Here is a 26,159-nt window from a genome sequence, read left to right as displayed (position 1 = left end):
AGAACCAAGGAATCATTAATATATTTCCAGCCTGTTTATTTGGACCAGGAGTCTCTCAAAAGTCATTCAGTCCAGGCCACCACTGATTCCCCCTTCAGTGAAATTCTCTGCTGTCCACCAGGGGTTGCTCTGGCTCCTTAAGGGCGTCTTTTGTGGCATTACCCCCATCTCTGTTGTCTTTGGTCACTGCCCCAAATGGAGGTCACGTGGTCTGGCCTCTCAGTCATCTTGTCCCCATGTTTCTCACGCCTGCTCTCAACCCCTCACTATTCCTTTCCCGCCCACACCTTTCTCTGAAAACTTTCCAAGGTAAACCTGTGTCCCTCCATCCTCAGTGTCTTTTGTCAGTTTTCCCTCCTCCCCCTGCCTGGCTGTTTTCTAGTCACAGCTCTCTTGTCCTTCTTTTGAGTGAGTGCTGTTTATTCTGTCATACTCTGTCCTGGGTGAGAACATGAGATCACCCTTCTCCTTGTTCCCTGGTTCTGGTTCAGAGTTCAGTTCTTCCACCATTGCTTTAAAGCTCCATCTCCTTTGAGACTCTTACCATCTAGCCAGTTATTCTCCACCCCTTCTCACCACCTCAGCTTCTGGTTACAGTCCCTGGTCGCCATTCATTAGTGACTTTGGCACCTGGTTCATCATTTTCCTTTTTACCCATATCCACCAAGGTAGCTTTTCCTGTGTCTGAAAAATGACCTCTTCCAACAGCTTGAGCTTGGCTTCTCGACAGCAGTGATGTGTACGCCTCTGCTTCACCCACCCCTAGCATGGCTGCTTTCTGCATTTTAATATCACTCCTTACTGGTCCTCTGATATTTCCCATTTAAATGCTCCCTTCTGCACAGTCTTTACTTTTCCAGCTCTCTCACCGGTGTAGCAAGGGACCCGCTTGACTTCAGGAAGCCCTTCAGTCTCCTGCGCCCCATCGGCATCCTTCATTTCATCTCTGCCTCCTCCTGTCCAGACTTGTCTTTTTCTGACAGTCTCGCTGAGGCCCTCAGTGTATCTGCTGTCTTGGCCTCCTGTCCTCCCAGTGAAACTCTAACCCTTGGTAGAGCTGACTCTACATATTTTCCTTGTACCCTTGAGCTGGGCTCTCGGCTGGTCGTTGGGCCGCTGGCAGACTTCCGTGTGTCCTCTGTCAGACCTTGCTCATTCTCTCCCACTGGAGCTCTCTTAAACCCTCTTGTCTCTTCGAGTCCACCTCTCAGTCCCTCTCCCATAATCTCAGCAGACGTTTGTCCATTCTGTTTTACAGAGAAAAGGAAAATTCTCAGCTATTTGCCACTACCCCTCAAAGTGTAATACGGCTGGCATCTTGCTTGCCTGCTGTCACTGTGAAAGGCTTGCGCTCTGGGCTTACCTCCTGTGTCCTGGTGCTGTCAGCTTTTCAGCATGCTCAAGCCTCTCATCTTCAATTGTGTGTATTTGTGTGTAAGACTTAGACAAAAGTGTACCGCTCTTACTCCTTCAGTGGCTCTGTCAGCAGGCCCTGTGCTTTACGATAATGGCACATGTTAGCAGTGTGAAATTGGGTGAAACATAGTTGGTCCTTGATCTCTGACTTTCTGTCTAGGGTCATATGAACATAGAGAATTTCCAAGTAGATTGCAGAGGCTTAGGACATTTACATGGGTTCCAGGCAGTGAACATCAGTCTTTTCTCACTCCAGGGTTTCTTATTCTGATTCTGAGCCAGATGAACAGACAAGTGTTGTTTCCCCAGTTGCAAAGTCTAGAGGCACCTGTGACCTTTACAGGAAGTGACTAAGCTGGTAGATAGACCTGGGTATGTTTCTGACTTGTGACTGCTTTTGTGACCTTGGGTAAATCTCTTCCCTTTTGGGAGCTTTAGCATGAAAGCTAAAATGAAGTGAAGGGTTGGGCTATGAAAATGATGAATGGTTTAGAGAACCTCACAGCTTTTGTTTTATGTGACAGAGCATTTCTTCAGTCATTTCTTAGAAGCTCTCCTGCTCTCAATTGCCTGAGGAGGAGGGTTGCATACCTGCGCTGCTCAATATGTGTTTTCAAATCTCATTTCAGGCGATGAGGAGTACCTGATTAACCTAATAGACTCTCCAGGCCACGTGGATTTCTCCTCAGAAGTGTCCACGGCTGTTCGCATCTGTGACGGGTGCATCATCGTGGTGGACGCTGTGGAAGGGGTCTGCCCGCAGGTAGTGGATGGTCGCCTGGAAATGTTTAACTAGTTAGAGAAGGCAGGGGGAGAGGAGGCCCTGGCCATCAATGACGCTGTGGCACTTGAGACTCTCTGTGACACCAGAAAGCTAGTTTCCATTTCACATTCCATAGTGTTCCAGCCTGTGGTGGAGTTAAGTCACCCGGGTTCTGAAGGGATATTAGAGAGAATGACTTAAGGTCCTTTGACATGCCTGTGGTATTCTCTGGGAGAGGGACTCAGTGGACATGAGAGACGCATGCAGGGGGCTCTGGGGGCTTTCCTCCAGTGAAAGAGTCTCTCAGCCGTGAGGGGTTGTTGACAGTGAAATTCTGAGCTGCTTCTCCCCTACGTGGGTGAGTCTTTTCTGTTGGTTTCTCACTCTGCAGGCGCACGCGCGCGCGCACACACACACACACACACACACACACACACTCTCTCTCTCTCTCTCTCTCTCTCTCTCTCTCTCTCCCCCCCCCTCCCCCTCTCTCCCTCTCTCCCTTCCTCCTCTCTCTTCCTCTTCCAGATTCTTAATCTGCACTTTCTTACCTTTCCCACCAAAGTTCAAATAGTTCTCCCTAAGGCCAGAGGGAACATACAGCTCTGGTCAGCATGAAACTCAGAGTGGCTTTCTAATCTCAGTTTTTAAAATAATTTTTCTGTGAAACCTTACGTTTTTTCTTTAAAAATGTTGTCACCTTTGTGTCCTGCTTCTTGTACCATCGTTTGTTTTAATGATTTTTAAAAAGAAGAGCAGAAAGCTTACGTTACAGGCGTACCTCGGAGATATTTCAGGTTTGGTCCTGAGCCACTGCAGTAAAGTGAATATTGCAGTAAAGCAGGTCACGTGACTTTTTTTGGTTCCCCAGTGAATATTCAGGTTATGTCTATACTGTACTGAAGTCTCTTAAGTATGCAATAGCGTCATGTCCAAAAAAAGGTACCTATCTTGATTAAAACAATACTCTATTGCTAAAAAATACTTAACCATTTCTGACCCTTCATTGAGTTGTAATAGTAACATCAAAGATCACTGATGGCAGATCACAACAACTATATTAATTATTAAAAATGTAAAGTACCGTGAGAATTACGGAAATCACAGAACAACAAGAAGTGAACAAATGCTATTGGAACGCCAGTAGACTTGCTTGATGCAGAGTTGCACAAACCTTCAGTTTGTTAAAAGAAAAAAAAGCAGCATCTATGATACACAGTAAAGCAGAGCACAATGAAATGAGGTTTTCTCATAGAAATGGAGAAAATCTGATCATTCCAGCAAGATGTACGTGTTCTGTAACTTCTCTGATTTCCTGTAAGCGCACAGGCCCTGCATCTAGAGAAGCAAAACCTTAGTCTATGTAGTGTGCTGAGTGTCCTGACAAGTTAAGTTAAATTAACAGACGTGACCTCAAAGCAGCTGAATAGTGGTTAATGCTAAGAAGTGGTTTCTGATCAGGAAAGTGTACACAGGGAGCGTCTGGGGACATACTCTGTTTTTCCACCTGTGTGTTATAGCATGAGTGGTTTTTTTTTTAATGATTATTCAACAAACTGTGTGTATTTTCGTATGTGTTTAATTTCACAAAACTCTTACTATCTTGTACACAATTTTTATTTATCCTTCTTAAATAAATTGTCAGTTCCGTAAAGGCAAGAACAGTTTCCTGCCTGCAGTTCTTTGCTTCTGTCTTATATATTTTTGACTGTGTCTGACTGGCATGGTCTGAGTTGTATGTGATAGAGGAGCACGAAAATAAGCTACTTACTAATCAGGATTTTCTAATGTGCTTTAATTTAAATCATGAGGTTTACATTTTCTTTTCTGTTTTAATCAGACACAGGCAGTTCTGCGGCAAGCCTGGCTCGAAAACATCCGTCCAGTTTTAGTGATCAATAAGATAGATCGCTTGATAGTGGAACTGAAATTCACCCCACAGGAGGCCTACTCTCACCTCAAGAATATATTAGAACAGGTATTTTATCCTTTATTTCAGTACTTTAAAAACTGTGGCTCAAAGGAGAGTTGTAAGGAAGTTGCTAGGTTGGGTTTAGGCTTTGCTGCGGAAAATCCCCCCCGTGTGTTGGAGCCGTCACACCGCAGCACAGGCAGTAGAGCTAGCAGCGTCTCAGGAGTCGCCTCCATCTCCTGGGGCATCCTGGGATAGAAAACGTGGACAGTAGGTCTTAATGTTTTTTTGTTTAAAGTCTTGTGGTTGGGTTTTTAAGTGAAGCCAGTATTAGGAAACTCTTTGGCTTTTTTTATTACCTGTATTTGGGTGAAATTTTACCAAAGCTTTCATTCATTGATTTATTCAGCAGACATGACCATAACTGTATGTTGAATAAATGAGTTCTTGAAGGTTTACTTCATGCTAAGGATTGTGACTGTAAAGACAGACAGGTCAAAGTCCCTATCTTCAAAGATCTCACAGTGGGTTAGGGGAGAAAAACACGTAAAAGATGTTTGGAGAACAATGAGACAAACCCTAAATATGATTTGAGAACATAAATGAGGCCTGCCTCACCCAGAATGGGTCAATAGGAAGGGGAGAGTAGGGAGAGTCTTATAATAGGAGTCTTGAGATGGAAGAAAGGTAATGTGTGCCAAGGGAGAATTATGGCAGAGGCCTTCAAGAGAGAAGAAATAAGATATACAGAGTCATATAAAGAAAAGAAAAAACATGGTACAAGTTTCATTCAAAGAATGTAAGTTATTGGTTACAATTGAAGAACTAGATCAAGTACAGTAGTGATAAGAGGTGGGAGTAGAAAGGAATACAGCTTTGATTCTGGTGAACCTTGTATGACATGTGTGGAGGTTTGAAATGTCTTTTTCAAGACAGTGGGGCACCATTGATGAGGCCACGTTGAGAATGTTTGTTTGCTACAGGAAGGAAATGATAAAGGTAGAGCAGTGAGAAAGTCTGGGTCATTGGATCCAGTTCCCTGAAGAGACAGTCAGGCACGGAACAGGTGGATACTCCTGCCCTGCCGTGAAAGGAGGAGAACCAGCAGTGTTTGTGGAGATGGACTTACAAGTTGGATGATGGGGAGCCTGCAGGATCCTTCAACAGTAGATTTTCTTTTCTCTCTGAGGTAGGAAATAAGATTGGTCACCTAGGAGTGAGAATCTTTGGAGCTTAGAGGTCAGGAAGAGAGCCTGAAGAGAGGGGTGAACAGTTCAAACATCTGACATGAGAAACAGAGAGGGAGTTGACAAAAGTCATAAACTCAGACTGTGGGGCTTGGAAACCAGGAGTTCTAGTGACACCTGGCCCTCATACTGAAAAACAAATTGAAGATATGACAGATCAGTGTTTGCATTAAAAAAAGAAATAACCTTCCAAAAGCCTGACGATTTAGTCTTACTGGGTATTGAAATAAGTGGCTGATAACATGTAAGTTAATGATTGCTGTAAACGTCAGTTCCATCCTCTTGGGCTTCATAGGAGTTCAGACTGTGACTTAGGAGTCTAGATTTAAGGAGGGTTAGACAATGTGTCTCCTGTCATGGACATGCCATGCATCCGAATGACCTTCTGCTATTTTGCCATCTCTCCTAGATTAATGCACTCACAGGAACTCTTTTTACTTCTAAAGTGCTAGAAGAAAGAGCGGAGAGAGAGGCTGAATCCCAGGTGAACCCGAATTCTGAACAAGGAGAGCAGGTGTATGACTGGAGCACCGGCTTGGAGGACACAGATGACTCGCACCTGTACTTCTCACCTGACCAGGGGAATGTGGTGTTTACAAGCGCGATAGATGGGTGGGGCTTTGGGTAAGTTTTTGACTCTAATGAAATCTCTGTGGATTCTGTATACAACTGGTGCTTTAATTAAACTTTTTATCTTGAGGTGTCATAGATTCACGTACAGTCGTAAGAAAGAATACAGGAGCGTTCTCTTCTTTCCCCAGTGTCCCTCCAGAGGTACTGTCATGCAGAACTGTGGTGTAACATCGCAGCTGGGCTATTAACATGGATACAATCCATCGCCACAGAGCACCTTTGCGTTGCACTAACGTAGCAACACCTACTTCCGTCCCACTCCCAGCTGCTCCTTAACGACTAGCTGTCCTGCATTTCTATAACTTGTCACTTCAAGAATGTTATAGAAATGCACTTGAACCACATAGAATGTTTTCTAGATTGGATTTTTTTCAGCATCGTTTTCTGGAGACTTCTCTAAATTGTTGCGTGCATCGCTGGTGGTTTCCTTTTCATTGTCTAGTCCTATTCCATGATATTGGTTGTACCACAGTTGGTTTAAATATTTACCCATTGAAGAACGTCTGGGTTTTTTCTGGTTTGGGGCTACTGTGAGTCAAGCTGCTATAAGCATTCATGTGTAGGTGTTTATGTGAACAGAAGTTTTCATTTCTCTGGGATGAATGCCTGGAAGTGCATTTGCTGAGTCCTGGGGTTGTTATATGTTTGATTTTTAAAGAAACTATCAAATTGTTCCAGAGTAGGTATACCATATTCCTACCAGCAATGTGTGGTGATCCATTTCTCCACATCTTAACCCTCATTTGGTATCATCACTGTTTCTGTCTTTTCTTTTTTTAGCCATTCTGCTGGATATATACTGATGTGCTGTTATGGTTTTAATTTGCATTTTCCTAACAGCTTCTGGAGAAGGCAATGGCACCCCACTCCAGTGCTCTTGCCTGGAAAATCCCATGGGCGGCGGAGCCTGGTAGGCTGCAGTCCATGGGGTCACGAAGAGTCGGACACGACTGAGCGACTTCACTTTCCCTTTTCACTTTCATGCATTGGAGAAGGAAATGGCAACCCACTCCAGTGTTCTTGCCTGGAGAATCCCAGGGACGGGGGAGCCTGCTGGGCTGCCGTCTATGGGGTCGCACAGAGTCGGACACGACTGAAGTGACTTAGCAGCAGTGGCAGCAACAGCTTCTGAGGTTGAACCTTTTAATGAGCTGATCTGTCATCTATATATCCTCTTGGGTGAAATGTCTTTTCATGTTCTTTGCCCACTTTGTTTTTGTTCAGGTATAATCAACATATACCATTATATTGATTTCAAGTATACAATGTAATCTATCTTTGTACATATTGTGTAAATATTTGTTTATATTTGTGTATAGATGATCACTACAGTAAGTCTAATTTCCATCACACTACATAGTTAGAAAATTTATGTGTGTGTGTGATGAGGATTTTTAGCTTTGACTCTTAACTTTCTGTTACACAATGCAATGTTACTAACTTTACTTGCCATGCTCTATACATTGCATCCTATGACTTATTTTATAACTGGAAGTTTGTACCTTTTGACCCCCTTCAACCATTTTGCCAACCCTCTACTCCTTGCCTCTAGCAACCACCAATCTGTTCTCTGTATCTGTAAGGTGCTTGTTTTTTTGGTTTTGTTTTTTAAAGCTTCTGCATGTGTAAGTGAGATCATGCAGTATTTGTTCTTGTCTTTCTCCATCTGACATATCTCCTAATGCTCTCGAGGTCTATCCATGACAAGTTTGAATTCTTTTTTATGGCTGAATACTATTCGTGTGTCTGTGTGTGTGCGTGTGCATGCACGTGCACACCACTTTATCCTTTCATCTGTGAATGGACACTTACGTGGTTTCCATACCTTGGCTATTGTCAGTAATGCTGCAGTGAAGATGATGTGATGATTCTTAAACATCACCCAGCCACTGAGTGGCAGAGCTGCTGTTAAGTTTAAAGACTGCCTGGCAGTGAAATTCATGCTTTCTCACCATGGTACTTCTGTGGGATCTTCACTGTGGAATATTGAGACCCTTGTTCCTCTCATTGCCCTTCTGGATATGTACATGCTCAGGCCAAGTAGTAGTGATAGCAGTGTTGAATGTGCTAGGTAATTGATTACAGTTCTAACCACAACCGTTGCTTACTCGTGGAATCAGAAAATTCAAAGGATTTTTTTACCTTGAGAAAAAATGTCTTTGACTTGGATAAACAGTTGTGGGATATAATGAAATTTACTTTAGTTGTGGGCTTAACCTTTCATACAGTTTGTGGGGATAATAGAACCAGGAATAAGGGACCAGGTGAAACCAACCTTGGTTATTTCTCATCTCCCTTTTTACAGGAACTTATTCTTCAACGTCATTTTGACTGAACACATTTGCCTGGGGCAGCACAATAAATTATAATACTGTAAATTTTTTGTGTTAGTTTGTAATAAATTATAGATTCCTTGGTTTACTATAAAGATCATATCAGACTTAAATACATTCAGATAATGGATTATAGTGAAAACGGAAGTTAACAAACCTGAACATTTGTAGTTTTCATATGTAGTTGATGACTTACCTTTATCAACTTTCTGGTCCTCAGTTTCTTCATTTGAAAAATAATAATGTAGGTCTAGGATAATGTCTAAGAGTTTCTTTGAGCTAAAAAGTTCAGTGATTCATTCAGTCATATAAGAGAGTCAGACCTATTGATTTCTTAATTGGTAAGCATTTTGTTAGTGAGCCACAAGGTGGGGGGCTTGTCCTTTTCTAGTACTTATTTTCATAATAATAATGCTAGTAAAGTAATGCTCAAAATTCTCCAAGCCAGGCTTCAGCAATATGTGAACCATGAACTTCCTGATGTTCAAGCTGGTTTTAGAAAAGGCAGAGGAACCAGAGATCAAATTGCCAACATCCGCTGGATCATGGAAAAAGCAAGAGAATTCCAGAAAAACATCTATTTCTGCTTTATTGACTATGCCAAAGCCTTTGACTGTGTGGATCACAATAAACTGTGGAAAATTCTGAAAGAGATGGGAATACCAGACCACCTGATCTGCCTCTTGAGAAATTTGTATGCAGGTCAGGAAGCAACAGTTAGAACTGGACATGGAACAACAGACTGGTTCCAAATAGGAAAAGAAGTTCGTCAAGGCTGTATATTGTCACCCTGTTTATTTAACTTATATGCAGAGTACATCATGAGAAATGCTGGACTGGGAGAAACAAGCTGGAATCAAGATTGCCGGGAGAAATATCAATAACCTCATATATGCAGATGACACCACCCTTATGGCAGAAAGTGAAGAGGAACTCAAAAGCCTCTTGATGAAAGTGAAAGTGGAGAGTGAAAAAGTTGGCTTAAAGCTCAACATTCAGAAAACGAAGATCATGGCATCCGGTCCTACCACTTCATGGGAAATAGATGGGGAAACAGTGGAAACAGTGTCAGACTTTATTTTTCTGGGCTCCAAAAGTCACTGCAGATGGTGACTGCAGCCATGAAATTAAAAGACGCTTACTCCTTGGAAGGAAAGTTATGACCAACCTAGATAGCATATTCAAAAGTTCGTCTAGTCAAGGCTATGGTTTTTCCAGTGGTCATGTATGGATGTGAGAGTTGGACTGTGAAGAAGGCTGAGCACCGAAGAATTGATGCTTTTGAACTGTGGTGTTGGAGAAGACTCTTGAGAGTCCCTTGGACTGCAAGGAGATCCAACCAGTCCATTCTGAAGGAGATCAGCCCTGGGATTTCTTTGAAAGGAATGAGACTAAAGCTGAAACTCCAGTACTTTGGCCACCTCATGCGAAGAGTTGACTCATTGGAAAAGACTCTGATGCTGGGAGGGATTGGGGGCAGGAGGAGAAGGGGACGACAGAGGATGAGATGGCTGGGTGGCATCACTGACTCGATGGATGTGAGTCTGAGTGAACTCCGGGAATTGGTGAGGGACAGCGAGGCCTGGCGTGCTGCAATTCATGGGGTCGCAAAGAGTCGGACATGACTGAGCAACTGATCTGATCTGATCTGATGTGAATTTTAGTCTAAATCTCATGAACTAGGGGGAGTTGATCATGGAAGAAGGAATGGGGAGAGATTTGAATGAATGAAATCAGGGGAACTTCAGTATCCCTCATAACTTTGGATGTTTTTAACTTACTTTCAGTCAATAGATCAGTTCCCCTGTATTAGACAATGTCATCTTTGGAGATCTGCTAGTGCCTGTTCTCAGCTAGTTGACGTGTTAACTTATGGGAAAACGGTGTTGGAAATGAAAGCACTGGAGACCCTTTCCTTCCAATTTTCCTCTAAGATGTCAGTGAATAGGGAACGCCACGTGTCACAAAACATGAGAAATGAGCACATTTCAGAATTTAGAAAATGTTTCTATGAACTCTCACGTAGTGGGACAGGATTAAGAAGCGTGACTAGTGGCTGTATGGCCTGAATTTGTCCTGTTAATAGTTGTTACTCCAGGAGAATATGCTCTGAAAAAGCAGCAACACAGTGGCTTGGGTAGGTGGCAACAACGATCTGTTAATAGTTTCTGGTTAAGCTAAACAGAGCTGAGGCCCAACCCTATTCAATAGGGACAGGAAAGAGAAGACAATGAAAAGCCCTTCCTAGTAGTTCTTCATGCCACAGCATCTTAGAATCCTGCAATTAATATTAGCCCATTGGGTACCTCAAACTCAAAAGCATATGTGGCCCAGTAATTTCATATGTGGCCACATCCTCATTCAGGAGGATTGGCCAAAGATTGATGAGTCCGTAAAGTCCTGGAAAACATGTTCTGCAGATCTTTTCTGAGAATCCTGTTTGAAGTTGCTCAGTAGAGGAAGTGAATTAAAATAGAACTCAAGAATGGAGAAGTCCTGCTAGAAGCTGTCATTGTAAATAATGACAGATAAAGGAATAAAAGCACCGAGCAATAGTGGAAAAAGGTTTGATGTTGATAAGCAACTTTTGTGGTAACCAGGGGATGAAAAAGAAGGTAAAGGATGAAGAACAAGATTTTCAAAGATTTATAAGTGTCTGTATGTGTAGGTATGTGTATAGAAATGACAGAGTAGAAAAGGGTGGAAGACAGTGACCTATAAGCAGATGGGCAAGTGTCTTACTTTAATTTATGATTCTTTAGCAGTATTAGTTTTTGCTAAAGTGTTTACCATTTTGTGAGTTAAAAATAGGACATATATCTGACATGTTGTAAAGGATAACAGAAAATACAAGTCTGGGAAGCACACAAATCAACGTTAAAAAGAAAATCCTAGAAGCATGAATAGAATGTGCCTGATCAGAACAGTAAGTGACAGTAAATATTTGTACCCCTTGTTGAGGAGATACTGTTTTTTAAAAAGAAGGAAATTTCATTAGGAAAAAAAAAAAATTCATGAGTGAGCAAGCAACAACATACATAAATAAATTATATATAAATTATGTATTGTTATATACATGAGTTGTGCCCTCGTATCCGACTCTTTGCTACCCCATGGACTATAGCCCACCAGGCTCCTCTGTCCAAGAGATTCTCCAGGCAAGAATAGTGGAGTGGGTTGCCATTCCCTTCTCCAGAGGATCTTCCCAACCCAAGGATCGAATCTGTGTCTCCTGCATTGCAGGTGGATTCTTTACCATCTTAGCCACCAGGGAAGCCCCGTTATATACATGTTGTGTATACTTATATAAAAAGTTTTGTATGAAACAGTATAACATGTAAATGTATAAACTTATTTACATATAGCATAATAATATAGTTTATATTTTAATATCACTATAAACAAATAAATATAAAATATTTAAAAGTTGACATATAAAAGTTATAAATAATGTAATATAATACAAACTAAACTTTGAGAAAAAATTTTTAAGACCTCTACTAAGTTCATATCTTTTGGATCAAATGGGAAATAAAGCTTTAAATAGTGAATTACATTGCATGGGAAGGACCCTTGAGGCCAGCTCTTTCAGAACGTTGATGGCTTATAACCATGTGATATGAATTTTGCTTCCTGATTGGGTATTTTTCTCTCCTGTGACTCAGTGAGAGGGGGCACTGGGTTTTTATCTTCAGTAGTTTCTGTAGTGTCTCTTTTTGCTTCTAAGTTGCTGCCTGATGCTCTTCATATTTCTGGTTCCAACCATAATTATCAACTTCCACTCCTCCAGCTTCTTACTGCTCCCACCAGGCTTTCGTTATCATAAGAGAATGTCAGCCAATTGGACTTGGTTGTAGTTAACCCCTGGATGCTTTGGAAAATACAGCAGGTGTCTTGTAAGTTGCTGGTACTTTGAGAGTTGGACTCAAAGCTTAGATTGTGTAGGAACATACTGTTCCCTGCAAAAAGTTTTTCTTTTGGGGGGGGTCCTTTATCCAGACACTGCAGATGGTGTAATACACAGCATCCTTATTTGTCCGGTGACTGCTCACATTTGGCTGGGGTTTGCAGTAGAGCAGACCTGCTGCTATCTGGTTTCTCTAAGGGCTGGAGAGAGCTAGATAAGTGTATATGTATTTCCTGTTTAATCTCAGATGCTACAGAGCCTTTTTTGGCCGGTTCCGGCTGTAGGGTTTATTTGCTTCATGGGCAATAGGAACTTACAGTGAAGGGCTGAAACGGAGCTTATTGTTGGCACAGTTGCAGTGGACAGCTGGAGCCTGTTTCCTTGGCCAGTGTTCCTCTTGTTTTACGCTTGCAGAATTAAGAAAGGGATTGATAGCACGAATTCTCATTCATATGAATGTAGGGAAAGTTGGACAGGAACACCGGCGAGACTGCTTGGCTTTGAATCCCAGCTTTACTTTTTACCTGTGTGATATCTCATGCTTCATTATGCTTTTCCATGAAAGGGGGGAGATAATTAGTACCTACTTTGTAAGAGAGTTGAAATGAATTCAGAGCACGTTGAACAGTACCTGGCACAGAAACACCCAAATGCTAGCTAGACTCATACTTATTTCTGTCATTAATAACGTGAACACTTGCTTTTCTTTCAGAATTGAGCACTTTGCCAAAATCTACAGTCAAAAAACTGGCATCAGAAAGGAAGTTCTTTTGAAAACATTGTGGGGAGATTATTATATAAATACTAAGGCTAAGAAGATTATGAAGGTGGATCAGGTAATGTGGTCTCTTGTCCCTGTTGATCGGTGGTCACATTCTTGCCCTGTGAAAGCCTGCACTGTAACACACTTGTAATCTGCCTCAGTTTATGTGAGTCCGTTTATGGGAGATTTTCTACTGTATATATTTGGCTAAAGCTCATGTGTCTTATGGAGAAGCAATGGCACCCCACTCCAGTACTCTTGCCTGGAAAATCCTGTGGACGGAGGAGCCTGGTGGGCTGCAGTCCATGGGGTCCCTAGGAGTTGGACGCGACTGAGCGACTTCACTTTCACTTTCATGCATTGGAGAAGGAAATGCCAACCCACTCCAGTATTCTTGCCTGGAGAATCCCAGGGACGGAGGAGCCTGGTGGGCTGCCGTCGATGGGGTCGCATAGAGTCGGACATGACTGAAGCGACTTAGCAGCAGCAGCAGCAGCAGCATGTGTCTTATGTCCAAGTATTGCTTAAATAGAGTTCTTCATCAGGATCAGAGGACTGCGTGTTGTTGTTGTTGTTTTTCCTATTTAAGAGGAGCAGAAATCCCAGATCCTGGGCCAGTGAACTTGAAGACACATATTTTGCATCATGCATTTTGTGTGTCCCCTTCCTAAAGAGTCTCTTGTAGACGTCACTGTGTGGCCTGTATTCCTAGCCTCAGCCGAGGCCTCCTCATTGAACACTGGTCACCGTGCATTGCTGATGGGTGAGGCAGGTGCTCCTTGGAGCACTTCATTCTGTCGGTGGAGGTCTTGTAGGGCTGCTGAGTCACCTAGCCTCAAAGGAAGGATGCTTTCTTGAAGACTCTTTTTTTTTTAATATAAAATTAAGGATTTTATAAATGTATTCTCATTGAAGAGCGTGTATATTCCTTTTAGAAGGTATTCGTTAGTATAAAGCTACAGGAAAGAAAAAAATACCAGAGGCCAACACTGCTAATGGTATGGTTTTCATTTCTTTCATTCTTTCTGTTTAGATAACATATATTCCTTGATTGAGATAATGCTGTTTATACAATGTAGCCGCTTTTCCTCTTGACATTCTATTGTGACCATCTTCCCTTGTCACTGAAAGTTCTTTATAAACAGTACAGTGTGTAGATTCCTTAAAAACTAGGAACAGATCTACCATATGACCTGGCAACCCCACTCCTGGGCATATACCTGAGAAAACCATAAATGAAAAAGACACAGACACCCCAGTGTTCACAGCAGCACTATTTCCAATAGCCCTGGCGTGGAAGCAGCCTGGAAGTCCATTAATAGAGGGATGGATAAAGATGTGGTACATTTATACAATGGAATATTTGTCATAAAAAAGAACAAATTTGAGTCCTAGTGAGGTTTGTGAACCTAGAGCCTGTTAATACAGAGTGAAGTAAGAAAGAGAAAAAATACAGTATATTAATGCATATATATGGAATCTAGAAAAATAGTATTGATGAACTTATTTGTAGGGAAGGAATGGAGACACAGATGTAGAGAATGGACTTTTGGACACAGGGACGGGGAGGGGGACGAATGGAGAAAGTAGCATTGACACAACATTGTAAAAATTAAAAAAAAAAAATAAGAGGAGCCAGTGGAGTGAAGTAGCAAAGAGCATAGTTGGAGATTCTCTTTGCGTCTCAGCTCTACCACTTTCTAGTTCTGTGACACTTGTCTGTTTCTTTCCTCTGCAAATTGAAGATAGTAATATTTATCTCATGGAGTGATTATATGAAATATCCAAGAAAAGTCTTAAGAGTAATTCCTGTCATGTAATAAACACCCTCTTATATCATTATCACTCATGTAATCATTCTCCTAAGATTGAACATAGTTTTTATTTCTGTTTCTCAAATATTTTGATATTTTAAGTAAAGCTGTGATAGGCATCTTGATGCATACATTTTTAGGCCTTTACAATTTTTTTTTTAACCAGTCATTCAAAAGTAATGACTTAATTTCCCAGTACCTTGCCAGTAGCTCTTGAGAAAGAGGGTTTCAGTTTATATTCCATCTCTTGTATCTATGAGAATATCCATCTCAAAGTGCTCATGCTGTGATTTTTGTATAGTTTGGTAAGAGAAATAGTAGTTTTGTTTTTTTTAATGTCTTCCTTGAAGTTGAATAGCGTTCATATTTTAAGAACCTCCTTTAGAACGAAGTCCATGGACGTTTTAGAGTGGAGCTTTAGCTCTCAGCTTGGGTACCGTGTGTTCTTTTTGATGGCAATGGGAGGGCAGCTGCAGTGATGTATCCACCTCCCCCCCCGCACCCCGAGTGGTTTCGTGCATGGTGTCCACGGTTCGGAAAGAGAAGAGTTGTAACTGACTGTGGATTATTGGCTGTTTAAAGCATTCATATAGCTACTTTCCTCCATTTTGTTGTTGAATAAGTATTTTCTAGTAGAAATGAAGCATTGATAGTAAAGTACATCAAGAATGAATACGTTAGATATTGATGAAATATTCAGAAAATTTAAACCCATGCATCCTTTTTTTTTTTTTTAAACAGGCAAAAGGAAAGAAACCTTTATTTGTACAGTTGATCCTGGAAAATATATGGAGTTTGTATGATGCTGTCTTGAAAAAGTAAGGCTGTTATAAATTGTTTATCTCTGGGCAGTATAATTTGCAGTTTGACGAGTTACCCTTCTGAAAGCTAGGTAGACTGGGAAAGTGAAGAAAGCCTTTACAGAGGCTTTGATTACCAAGCTTGGAAACCGTTTAAAGGAGTATGTATAACCCAATTACAGGATGACGGGAGGGACAGAACAGAAATATTTTATAGAGTGCTGAGGCAAAGAGATAAAAGGATGGGAAGAATCATCAGACTTTGATTTTTACAAACTCAGTTTAAAGTAAAATAGTAAATGTAGTAGAAAAGCTGCTTGATATTGAGGATCACTCATGGAGTCACTTAGGGAAAAAACCTTGCCCGATACAAGTGGAAAAGAAAGTTTGCTTTAGTAAATTTCCAAGTTGTTCCAGTGGTGGAATAATGATTTTTGCTTTTAGTATTTATTTATAAAATCGTTTTACCAGTTGACATAGCATGTTTAAGACGATTGTGGAATGGTACTTCATGGGACATTTTCAAGAGAAGTTCATTTGAAAGTGGAAAGTAGAGGTTGAGCAGTTTACTCCTATGGCAGGAGCCCCCCTCCAGCATTTTTGTTTTTTTATAGTCAAGCAGTGTGCATCAGGAATAAATGTGTCCTGTGATGTTGTGTTTCTCTTCCTCACTACCCCTTTGTATCTTATGTAATCTTTCTCCTCGCCTCCCATCCACCCATCTCTTGTTTACTATAGGGACAAAGAAAAAACTGATAAAATCGTGACTTCTTTAGGATTAAAAATCGGAGCCCGAGAGGCACGGCATTCAGATCCTAAAGTTCAGATCAATGCTATCTGCAGTCAGTGGCTACCCATATCTCAAGCTGTTCTTTGTATCCTTTATATTAATAGTTGTTAATGAAATCATAGTTTTGACAAAACAAGAAAAAAGAGTGTGTTATTGGCCATCAGGAGGTCCTCTGAAAATAACGCATGCTAATTCAGAGTAAGTTTTTTTCTGGGGTTATTTAATATTTTACCATGAAACTGTATTAAATACTTTAGAAATGAATATATTAATATTAATTAAGATTAATACAAATCTGAATGTTCTTAAAAAACATTTTAAATTTTTGTTTCTTAATCCATAAAATCAAAACTCTTAGACTAAGATTTGCATAGAAGTAGATACTTTAGAAGTTTGTGTTAGGATCACTGGTTTAACCCATATTTTCTTTACCTTGTTGATGCTGCTGCTGCTGCTAAGTCGCTTCAGTCGTGTCCAATTCTGTGCGACCCATAGACGGCAGCCCACCAGGCCCCAACGTCCCTGGGATTCTCCAGGCAAGAACACTGGAGTGGGTTGCCATTTCCTCCTCCAATGCATGAAAGTGAAAAGTGAAAGTGAAGTCGCCCAGTCGTGTCCGACTCTTAGCGACCCCATGGACTGCAGCCTACCAGGCTCCTCCATCCATGGGATTTTCTAGGCAAGAGTACTGGAGTGGGGTGCCATTGCCTTCTCCGTACTTCCTCTGAAATTCGTGATTCCAAAAGGACTTGATTTTAAGTGGCTTACCTTAACTAAACTCATTTTTTAGGTGAATTTAGACTATCTTCTTTGTTTTTTTTTTTTAAAGACTTGTTATATGGACCAATTTTAGTATCTTTATTGAATTTTTTACAGTGTTGCTTTTGTTCTGTTTTACGTTTTGGTTCTTTGGCTGAGAGGCATGTGGGATCTTAGCTCCCTGGCCAGGGATTGAACACACACCCCCTGCATTGGAAGGTGAAGTCTTAACCATTGGACCTCCAGGGAAGTCCCAACCAAAGTAATTTTATAGAGGAATTTAGACTATTAATACCTTCTTGTCATTGATCTGTGTGTACTTAGCAGTACCCGTGGGGTGGGCTGAGGGTGCAGTGTCTGGGGAGTGGGCCAACAGTGGACCACAGGGCTGCAATAAACACAGACCCCTACGGTGACCTTGCTCTGTTGGAGGACCTGCTTGTATCGCAGCTAGCGGCTGATGGTGGTTTTATGCCAGTTGATAGAGACTGAAACTGTATGAAAGATTTTGAGGACTGGGTCACAGGCGGCCAAACTCCTAAGCTCTGTGGTCCCTCCTCGTTTGTTCCATAGGATGTCAGTGTTAGGGTATCTGCCATGAGCACCCTTTCTGGGCTCCAGAGTGTCCATGAACTCCCTGAGATTGTATTCACGTTTTGAGATATGACTTACTGAGTATTGCCTTACAGCCCAGGCATCGTGTACACGTATGTTGTTACTTCAGTATTTCGTGCACAGTCTGAGTCTCTACCAGGGTGAAGAGCACTTGCTCAGGCTTTTGAGTCCTTAACAGCAGACTTCAGCTATGGTGTGTCAGAAGCTTCCTAGTCCCCTCGACATTACAGCTGAGAGAGTGGAGAAACTGATGTGTGCAGGATCACAGACTTTTGATTCTCTCCCACCAGAAACCCAGGCTCTGAAAGCAGGTGAGGTAAAGGCGAACACGCCAGTCAATGTATTTTTGGTCATCCCAAGTCAAGACTACTCTCGTCCAATTTGCTCAATGCTAGCTTGCTAAATGGCCAAATGGCCAACTCTCCCGGTAAACAGTTTCACAAACATTTCTCCAGTTGCTCCTTGTTTTCTAACATTTCAGTTTCGCCAGAGCCATTTTGCTCTGCCAGTGGAGTGAGGAGACTGGAGACCTCTCCCTTTTGCCCAGATCACAGTTCATAATCTTATCGTCATGCTCTATGCCATCTCTCAGGTAGCCAGGGATGCATTCCTGCGGTGACTGTGTCTCCTGGGCCTGTGGAACAGTGACTCCAGGGTCTGTGTTCCCTCTAGAAGCCCCGCACATGCTCACTCCATGAGAGGGAGCCTCATTTGCTCCTGCCCTCATATGGCTCCATGAAATTCATCTGTGTGCACCACTCTGTCCTGCTCTTTTTCTCCCGTTCTGTTGGATTTGCAGCCTCTGCCCTCAGATCACTGCTGTTCTCAGACCCATGGTTGACTCTCCTTTTTAAATCTCTCAGCCAGTTCCCAGTCCTCCTGACTAGATCTGTCACTACCATTTGACACAGTTAATCCCTCCTTCCTCCTTGAGACCCCTTCTTCTTTGACTTCTGGGCTTCCACCTGTTTCTCCTTGTCTCCCTGTCTCCCCGGCTTTTTATCCCCCCACCCCCCACCCCGGTTTTTTTATTAAAACAGGAGAAAAATCAAACAGAAATTAATAACATGTACAAGGGAGAGACCTGGGAAAACAGAATAACTTGCTAAAATATCTGAAACCCTCACCTTAAATACTGTCAGTGGTTTAGAACTTCAAAGGGGAGAAGGGCATTTGCCATGGAAAATGAAAAAGTGAAAGTCTGGTTACAAAGAGTGTTCGCTGGACCACAGAGTGGGCTCTGATCGCTGGGCCCTGCCGATTTCCCCACCACACCAGCCCCTTCTCTTTGCAGATATTTCTGGTGATAGTTGTATTCCAGGAACAGGCCCTTTATCTCAATTTGTTAGACAACTAAGGGGACAGAAAAAGAACAACTTCCAAAGTTCTCTGCTCCTTAAAAACAATCAGCCTAAATTAACCCTCCTTAAGAAACACCTTGTGGAGTGGCGAAGTTTGCTCTTCTGCAGTTCTGCCTTTAAACCTTCTTTGTGGAGTTTCGCAGTCTAGAAGCCAAGTTAGTAGATTGTGTCTCATTAAGCCAGTCTCTTAGTCCTGACAGTAGGTTTAACTGCTGCTGCTGCTAAGTCGCTTCAGTCGTGTCCAACTCTGTGCGACCCCATAGATGGCAGCCCACCAGGCTCCTCCGTCCCTGGGATTCTCCAGGCAAGAACACTGGAGTGGGTTGCCATTTCCTTCTCCAATGTATGAAAGTGAAAAGTGAAAGTGAAGTCGCTCAGTCGTGTCAGACTCTAGCGACCCGATAGACTGCAGCCTACCAGGCTCCTCCATCCATGGGATTTTCTAGGCAAGAGTACTGGAGTGGGGTGCCATTGCCTTCTCCGGTAGGTTTAACTAGACATCTTTAAATCCATTTCTGCAAGCGGTAATGCAGGTGGGCTCTCAAAGTTAGGCTTCTAAGGTGCAAGCATTCCAGTATTTCTAAGAGGCATTTCTGTGAAGACAAAAAGGCTCATGGTTGGAACAAATTATAAACCAGCTTCTGAACCTAGGGAGCAACCAGTCCAGATTTCTAGATGTTAGAGTCAAGTATCATTTGCAATTTGAAATGTCTTTGACGATGTCCTCCAGTGTTCAGGTAAACTCCTGAGTGGCTTACAGTGGGCCAGAATATTGCCCCCAAATGGGCTCTTGTGTGGTGGTCTCTGTTAAATTTATCTCAAATTTCAGGACTTCAGGAAAGGAGCAACTTTGGTTCTCGGTATTTCCACATCAAAAGTGGGAGGAAAAAGTGGCAGTGTTAGTTTGGAAAGTTATAGCCTAATATTTGAGGAAATCAGGAGAATTCAAGATCCAGCCCAGATCTGGATTTACAGATAGTAAATCACAACCTCAAAGATGGTAACAGAACTAGAATCTAATATTCCCAAGTGTGTGTTATAGTTTCTGTTGAAACATAATTTTTTTCTCTCTAAAGTCACTCATTTCTACCCAGTATAGCCAAATTAAGACTCATTTGTTTGCAGAATAAGTTTAGTTTCATTAAACTTGGCCTGATTGTTTTTATAGGTTCAGCATGAATAGCAGTTCACCATGTAGGCTCCTTTAAATCTGTTTTGCTGGAACTCTACATAAGGAATCTCCAGATTGAACTTCTAATAGCCTCTTGAGGCTAAGAAACCAAGCCACATCTTTGCCATTGGAGCTGGCTGTTTAGTCTTGATCTTTTTCCTAATTCTTCTCCATCCCCTTGACTTTTTAACTGTGGGATGCCCCAGGCAAGGCTTGGTATTTGGATCTCATCTGTTTTCTACCTGCAGTCACTCTCCTGCTCATCTTGTCCAATCTCTAGGCTTCCCATGACAATGGCGTGCTCTTAATTTTCGCATTGGTTTCATGCCCCTATTTCCAGTCCATCTTTAAATCCTGTTTACTCTTCCTTTGAAATGTATCCAGAATTAACTACTTTTCAACATTTTCATTTCTGCCTTCCTGGGGCAAGCAACCTTGCGTGATCTCTCACCTGGGTATTATAGTAGCCTTCTAGCTAGTATCCCTGAGTCTGTTCTTGATTGCCTGCAGCCAGGGTGAGCCTGTTAAAATCGGAGTCAAGGTGTGTTGCTTTGTTCCTCAAAGCCTTTCAAAGTTTTCCCTGGCAAGACTTCTGATAGATACTTAATTCTTACTTCCTTCTTTATTTGAATTTTACTCTTGAATTCTTTATGTGCAAATTATTTTGATGTAGGGTGATTTTAAAAAATTACTCACCAGTGGTGGTTTTTTTTTTTTCCTTACCCAATATTTTTTTTAATGTAAGTTAAGAAAAATGTCCATATGCTGATTAGGAAATTATGTTAAAATTTATAGATTTAGGGAAAATCAATACCTTTATAGTATTGCATCTTAATCTTCATTTCTAAGTTTTTTTTTTGTTATCATGATATTTTTGTCTTTATTTTCTAACTTCTCTTAGGGGTTGGAAAAACTACTATTATGTATTTTATTAATAAGCTACCTTGTTGACTATTGCCCTTTGGTAAAATTCCTCAGTTCTATCCCTCTCCACTGGAAACGGTTATGAGGGCTTCTGGAGGGTAGTGAAGCCCATCTCCTACCTGGACTTCCTCCCGCTCTTCTTCACCCTGTCAGTTTTGCTTTTCTTTTCCCCTTTCTGGTTCTCTCGCTCTCACTCTACTATTTTTCTAGCAATCTTATTTTTTTCTAAATGGAATTTTTCTTATAGTTGTGAAAGATTATAGGTTGCTTATGTATTTAGATGATGCCGTGTTCTAAACTTCTTGTTTTCAGAAAAGCCTGGATTATTAAAGTAACATTTTTCTTTCCTGTCTGTTTAGCTTTTATGAAATGCGGAAGTGAAGATACCGCTCCAGTTATTATCTTTGTTTCCAAAATGTTTGCAGTTGATGCTAAGGCTTTGCCTCAGAATAAGCCAAGGTAAGGATCATAGGGAAGCCAGGTGGGGCCAGGGAGGTGGCGTGCAGGGAGGGTGTGCAGTGGGGAAGGTGCAGTTCTGTCCTCAGCCCGGAACTCATGTGGAGCAGCCCCTGTGGGAACGTAAATTTCACTGAGTACTTGATCTTTTTGTGATCCCTCTGGAGGAAACAGTTGTTGAAATCAGCTCTGGGACTGTTAATTCAAATTCATGTTTAAAAAAAAAAGTTGTTTTTTTTTTTTTTGGCTGCATCAGGTCTTTTTTGCAGCATGAGGGCTTCTCTAGTTGCAGCAGACAGGCTTAGATGTACCATGGCCTGTGGGATCTTAGTTCCCCAACCAGGAGTCGAACCCGTATCCCCTGCACTGGAAGGTGAACTCTGAACCTCTGCACCAACAGAGAAGTCCCTGAATTCGAATAAATTTGAATAAGAGTAGTTAGAGTAGTGGTAGCCATGGTTAACAATTGTTGAACGTCAGACAAGTTCTCATCTCAGCCTGTCTGTCTGCTTCACTAGAGATTTTTGAATGTGTGAGTGCCTCGCCGATCTTTGTGTGTATTGTGTGTGTGTGTGGAGAGAGAGGGGTGGAGTTCAACCGTGGGAGACGGATCCTTTCTCAAGTTTCTGAAGTCTTGGAGAATCTCTTCTACATCGTATGAACTGGTACGGGTCCTCCTCCCCCACTAGTATAAGTGATTAGATCCCAGTCGTTCCTGTGGGAATCATGGCATTAGCCTCCTAGCTGGCTCCGCTGTCCCAGTGTCTAACTTGGCCGGTCCACTTGCCATTCTCCCTTCAGGATCTTGGTGTCTGGAGTGAAAAGATTCACTCTACCCAGGAGTTTGAAGGCTCCTCTTCTTTACTATCCACATCTATTCTGGGACCTTTCTGTGTGGGAATATTTCAAATAACCTGAGAGAAAGAATATAAATCAATAGTATTTCTTAAGGGCCTGGTGCCTCAGGCAGCATCTCAAATCTTGCTCTTTTAGGTTCTAAATAATAACGGTAACAGCACTAATAATTGGCTCCAGTTTATCAAGCTTATAATATTTCTGCCTCACTGTTGATTATGCTGTCTAAATCTAACAGTAGTTCTGCAGTGCAAGTATTTACTGTTTCAGTCTAACCTGAGGAAGTTAAGAGGCCTTAAAAAGATGAAGTAGTAATGGATTTTCCAGTAGTCATGTATGGGTGTGAGAGTTGAACTATAAAGAAAGCTGAGCGCCAAAGAATTGATGCTTTTGAACTGTGGTGTTGGAGAAAACTCTTGAGAGTCCCTTGAACTGCCAGGAGATCCAGCCAGTCCATCCTAAAGGAAATCAGTCCTGAATATTCATTAGAAGGACTGATGCTGAAGCTGAAACTCCAGTATTTTGGCCTCCTGATGCGAAAAGCTGACTCATTTGAAAAGACCCTGATGCTGATTGAAGATTAAAGGCAGGAGGAGAAGGGGATGACAGAGGATAAGATGGTTGGATGGCATCACCGACTTAATGGGCATGGGTTTGGGTACACTCCGGGAGTTGGTGATGGACAGGGAGTCCTGGGGTGCTGCAGTCCATGGGGTCACAGAGAGACAGACAGGACGGGGTGACTGAACTGAACTGAGTGTGCTCAAGGTCACATAGCTAGAAGGAGGCCAGAAGAGTATGTGAATTTGCATCTGTCCAGCTGGACAGCCTATGGGTGTCCACTTCACAGTGGGATCTGGCCTCCATCATCTGTGCAGCTTGTTAATCTCCACCACTAGATCTCAACAACAGCCTTCCAGCCTGCCTGCCCTTTTTTAGATTCTGGGCCTTTGCTCTGACCATTCTCAACCACCATCTTCTCCAGTACTCCTATCAGAAATTCTTACTGAATGCTTAAGTGCCTGTTAAGTAAGATCCTGCTAGGAGGTTTTCAGGCAGTTCCTCTCCCCCCAAATCCCTAAGTCTGCTGCTTTGGGTTCCTTCTTAAGAACCAGTTTCTTATAGTAACAGGATGTGATGTTCAGACAGAAACTGCACTCCTTGCTCCCTTAGTTCCCGTCATCTCAGCTCCCTGGCGCTGTGGTTACTGGCAGCACCGGCTGCAGCCTGCTCCTCAGCCCTCTCTCTGTCTCTTCCCCAGCCCACCCCTGCAGCCAGCTCCACAGAGGCCAGGGCGCGGATATTCAGCTTGGATCCTGAGGGTGGGTGGTTTAGTGTTGTCGCCTCTTTCCTTTCTTCTCCAGCCTCACCTCCCCAGTCTGCATTCTCACCTCTGGTCACCTTCACCTCTACTCTTGGTCACTGCTGTCCCCTCAGCACTGTCATCCACAGTTAGCTCCGCTTCAGCCTCAACAAGTCAGCACCCACAGACGTTCCTGGACTAGTAGAGCTCGGTTCTCTTGCAAGTGAATTCCTGTTTATTCTCAGTAAATACTAATTGACACAATGGGTTCTTCAAATAAAACCTTGCTGCCTTCTCTTCTGTCTGCTCTGTTTACCTGTGTCACCACTCCCAGCGCTCACAGCAGTGCCTGACCCATAGCAAGTGTCAGCTGGGTGGATGGATAGATAAGTTGATGGACAGCAAGACTCTACATTTGATGTTAACTTCATGAATGTAAATGTTGTTACGAGCTCTGACAAAATGAGGATTTAATATATGTGAACAGATATGCTTCTTTCTTAACCAAAGCTACAATAAAACCACATTTACTTAATGTGATGATTTTATCATTTCTAATTCCTTCTGAATGGGGGAGTATAGCCACAGATGATGAGCATGGAATTTGGAGTCAGATCTGGCTCTAAATTATGGCTCCTCTGTTTATTGTCCATGTGACTCTGGGTCGAGTTGTGTAATTCTCCTAAGGCTCCAGTTCTTATTTGTAAAACAGGAGTAAGAATACCTGTGTCATATAATTGTTTGGATAAGTATATTTCAATAATATGTGCAGAGTGATTAACACAATGTCTGTGCCATAGTTGTGAAAGTAGTTTATTTTCTTGGGCTCCAAAATCATTGCAGATGGTAACTGTGGCCATGAAATTAAGACACTCATTGGAAGAAAAGCTATGACCAACCTAGACAGCATATTAAAAGCAGAGATACTACTTTGCCAACAAAAGCATGTCTAGTTAAAGCTATGGTTTTTCCAGTAGTCATGTATGGATATGAGAGTTGGACCATAAAGAAATCTGAGCGCCGAAGAATTAATGCTTTTGAACTGTGGTGTTGGAGAAGATTCTTGAGAGTCCCTTGGATTGCAAGGAGATCCAACCAGTCCATCCTAAAGGAAATCAGTCCTGAATATTTATTGGAAGGACTGGTGTTGAAGCTGAAGCTCCAATCCTTTGGCCACCTGATGCGAAGGGCTAACTCATTGGAAAAGACCCTGATGCTGAGAAAGATTGAAGGCAGGAGGAGAAGGGGACGGCAGTGGATGAGATAGTTGAATGGCATCACTGACTCAATGGACATAAGTTTGAGCAAGCTCCAGGAGTTGGTGATGGACAGAGAAGCCTGGCGTGCTGCAGTCCTTGGGTCGAAAAGAGTCAGACAGGACTCACTGACTGAACTCAGCTGAACTGATAAGCCCATTGGAAGAGACCATTTCTCTCTGTGCTAACCAGTGCATCAGTTTTTGTTTTTTTTTAACCTCCCTGTTTATAGTGATGATAAGGTATTCCATGTTTATATATTCTTTTAAATTTGTAGTTGAAGGATAATTGCTTTACAGAATTTTGTGGTTTTCTGTCATGTATCAACAAGAATCAGCCATAGGTTAATTCATACTTTTCAGATACTCTTATAAAAAGTCTAGAAGCAAGATACGTTATGTAAGGGTTGATTGACAGGGCAGCTGGAGTGTGTAGCCTGAAGGAGAGAAGGGCGAGGGGAAGGGTGTGAGGGCAGATGATTGAAAGGCGAGGAGAGGGGAGTACATTTGTTGGGTGTTGCTCCAGAAGACAGAACAAGAGCCTAGAAATTTCATCCTGTGTATGAAAGACCTTTAACACTGAGAGCTTCCAGTAGAGAGGAGCTTATGCCAGCAGATGTGACTTCCCGACAACCCTGAGCAAGCCATCCTCAAAGGTCGCTCCCTTTTCATTTTTGTATCTGATGGCACAGCCCTGCCTCCTACATTGGGGTGGGTCTGACTAGAAGGGGCCGAGTCCTAGAACCAAATTCATCCATTTCAAGGGGCAGGTGCTAAGGGAATAGAAGTGATGTCCAGTCCTGGAGGGAGGTCTTGTCGAGCAGGTGGGTGTCTGAAGAGGACAGCAGTGGACAGCTGGTGACTCACGTGTGGGGCAGCCCACGTAATGTAGGAAGGGGATTGGGGCACCTGACGTTAGGACCTCTAGGAGCACGTGGCATGTAGCATGCACGGGACCAGTGCACTCGGTACGGCCATCTGAGTGGCTTCCAGGAGAGAGAAGGGGAAGGGGAATGGCGGGATGGGAGATGAGGTCGTCAGCCAGAGATGGAGGCGTGAAGCAGGAGTCATAGTACCAAAGT

At 42.4% G+C, this 26,159-nt stretch overlaps 1 protein-coding gene across 4 annotated transcripts in view; it reads left to right on the top strand.

Annotated features, from left to right (window-relative positions):
• EFL1 (elongation factor like GTPase 1) overlaps positions 1-26,159 on the top strand; it is a 112,025-nt gene that overhangs the window by 7,474 nt on the left and 78,392 nt on the right. For all 4 annotated transcript variants that reach the window (XM_055555935.1, XM_055555936.1, XM_055555937.1 and 1 more), the window contains exons 5-12: positions 2,046-2,179; positions 4,020-4,157; positions 5,748-5,962; positions 12,924-13,047; positions 15,530-15,606; positions 16,327-16,463; positions 17,941-18,063; positions 21,568-21,667. In XM_055555935.1, the coding sequence (XP_055411910.1) occupies positions 2,046-2,179; positions 4,020-4,157; positions 5,748-5,962; positions 12,924-13,047; positions 15,530-15,606; positions 16,327-16,463; positions 17,941-18,063; positions 21,568-21,667 (1,048 nt within the window). The remainder of the gene's footprint in view (positions 1-2,045; positions 2,180-4,019; positions 4,158-5,747; positions 5,963-12,923; positions 13,048-15,529; positions 15,607-16,326; positions 16,464-17,940; positions 18,064-21,567; positions 21,668-26,159) is intronic.

Source organism: Bubalus kerabau, chromosome 19 (genome assembly GCF_029407905.1).
Source record: "Bubalus kerabau isolate K-KA32 ecotype Philippines breed swamp buffalo chromosome 19, PCC_UOA_SB_1v2, whole genome shotgun sequence".
Taxonomy (NCBI): Eukaryota; Metazoa; Chordata; class Mammalia; order Artiodactyla; family Bovidae; genus Bubalus; species Bubalus kerabau.
Note: the sequence above shows the minus strand (reverse complement) of the source record. Positions and strands in the feature narration are given on the sequence as shown.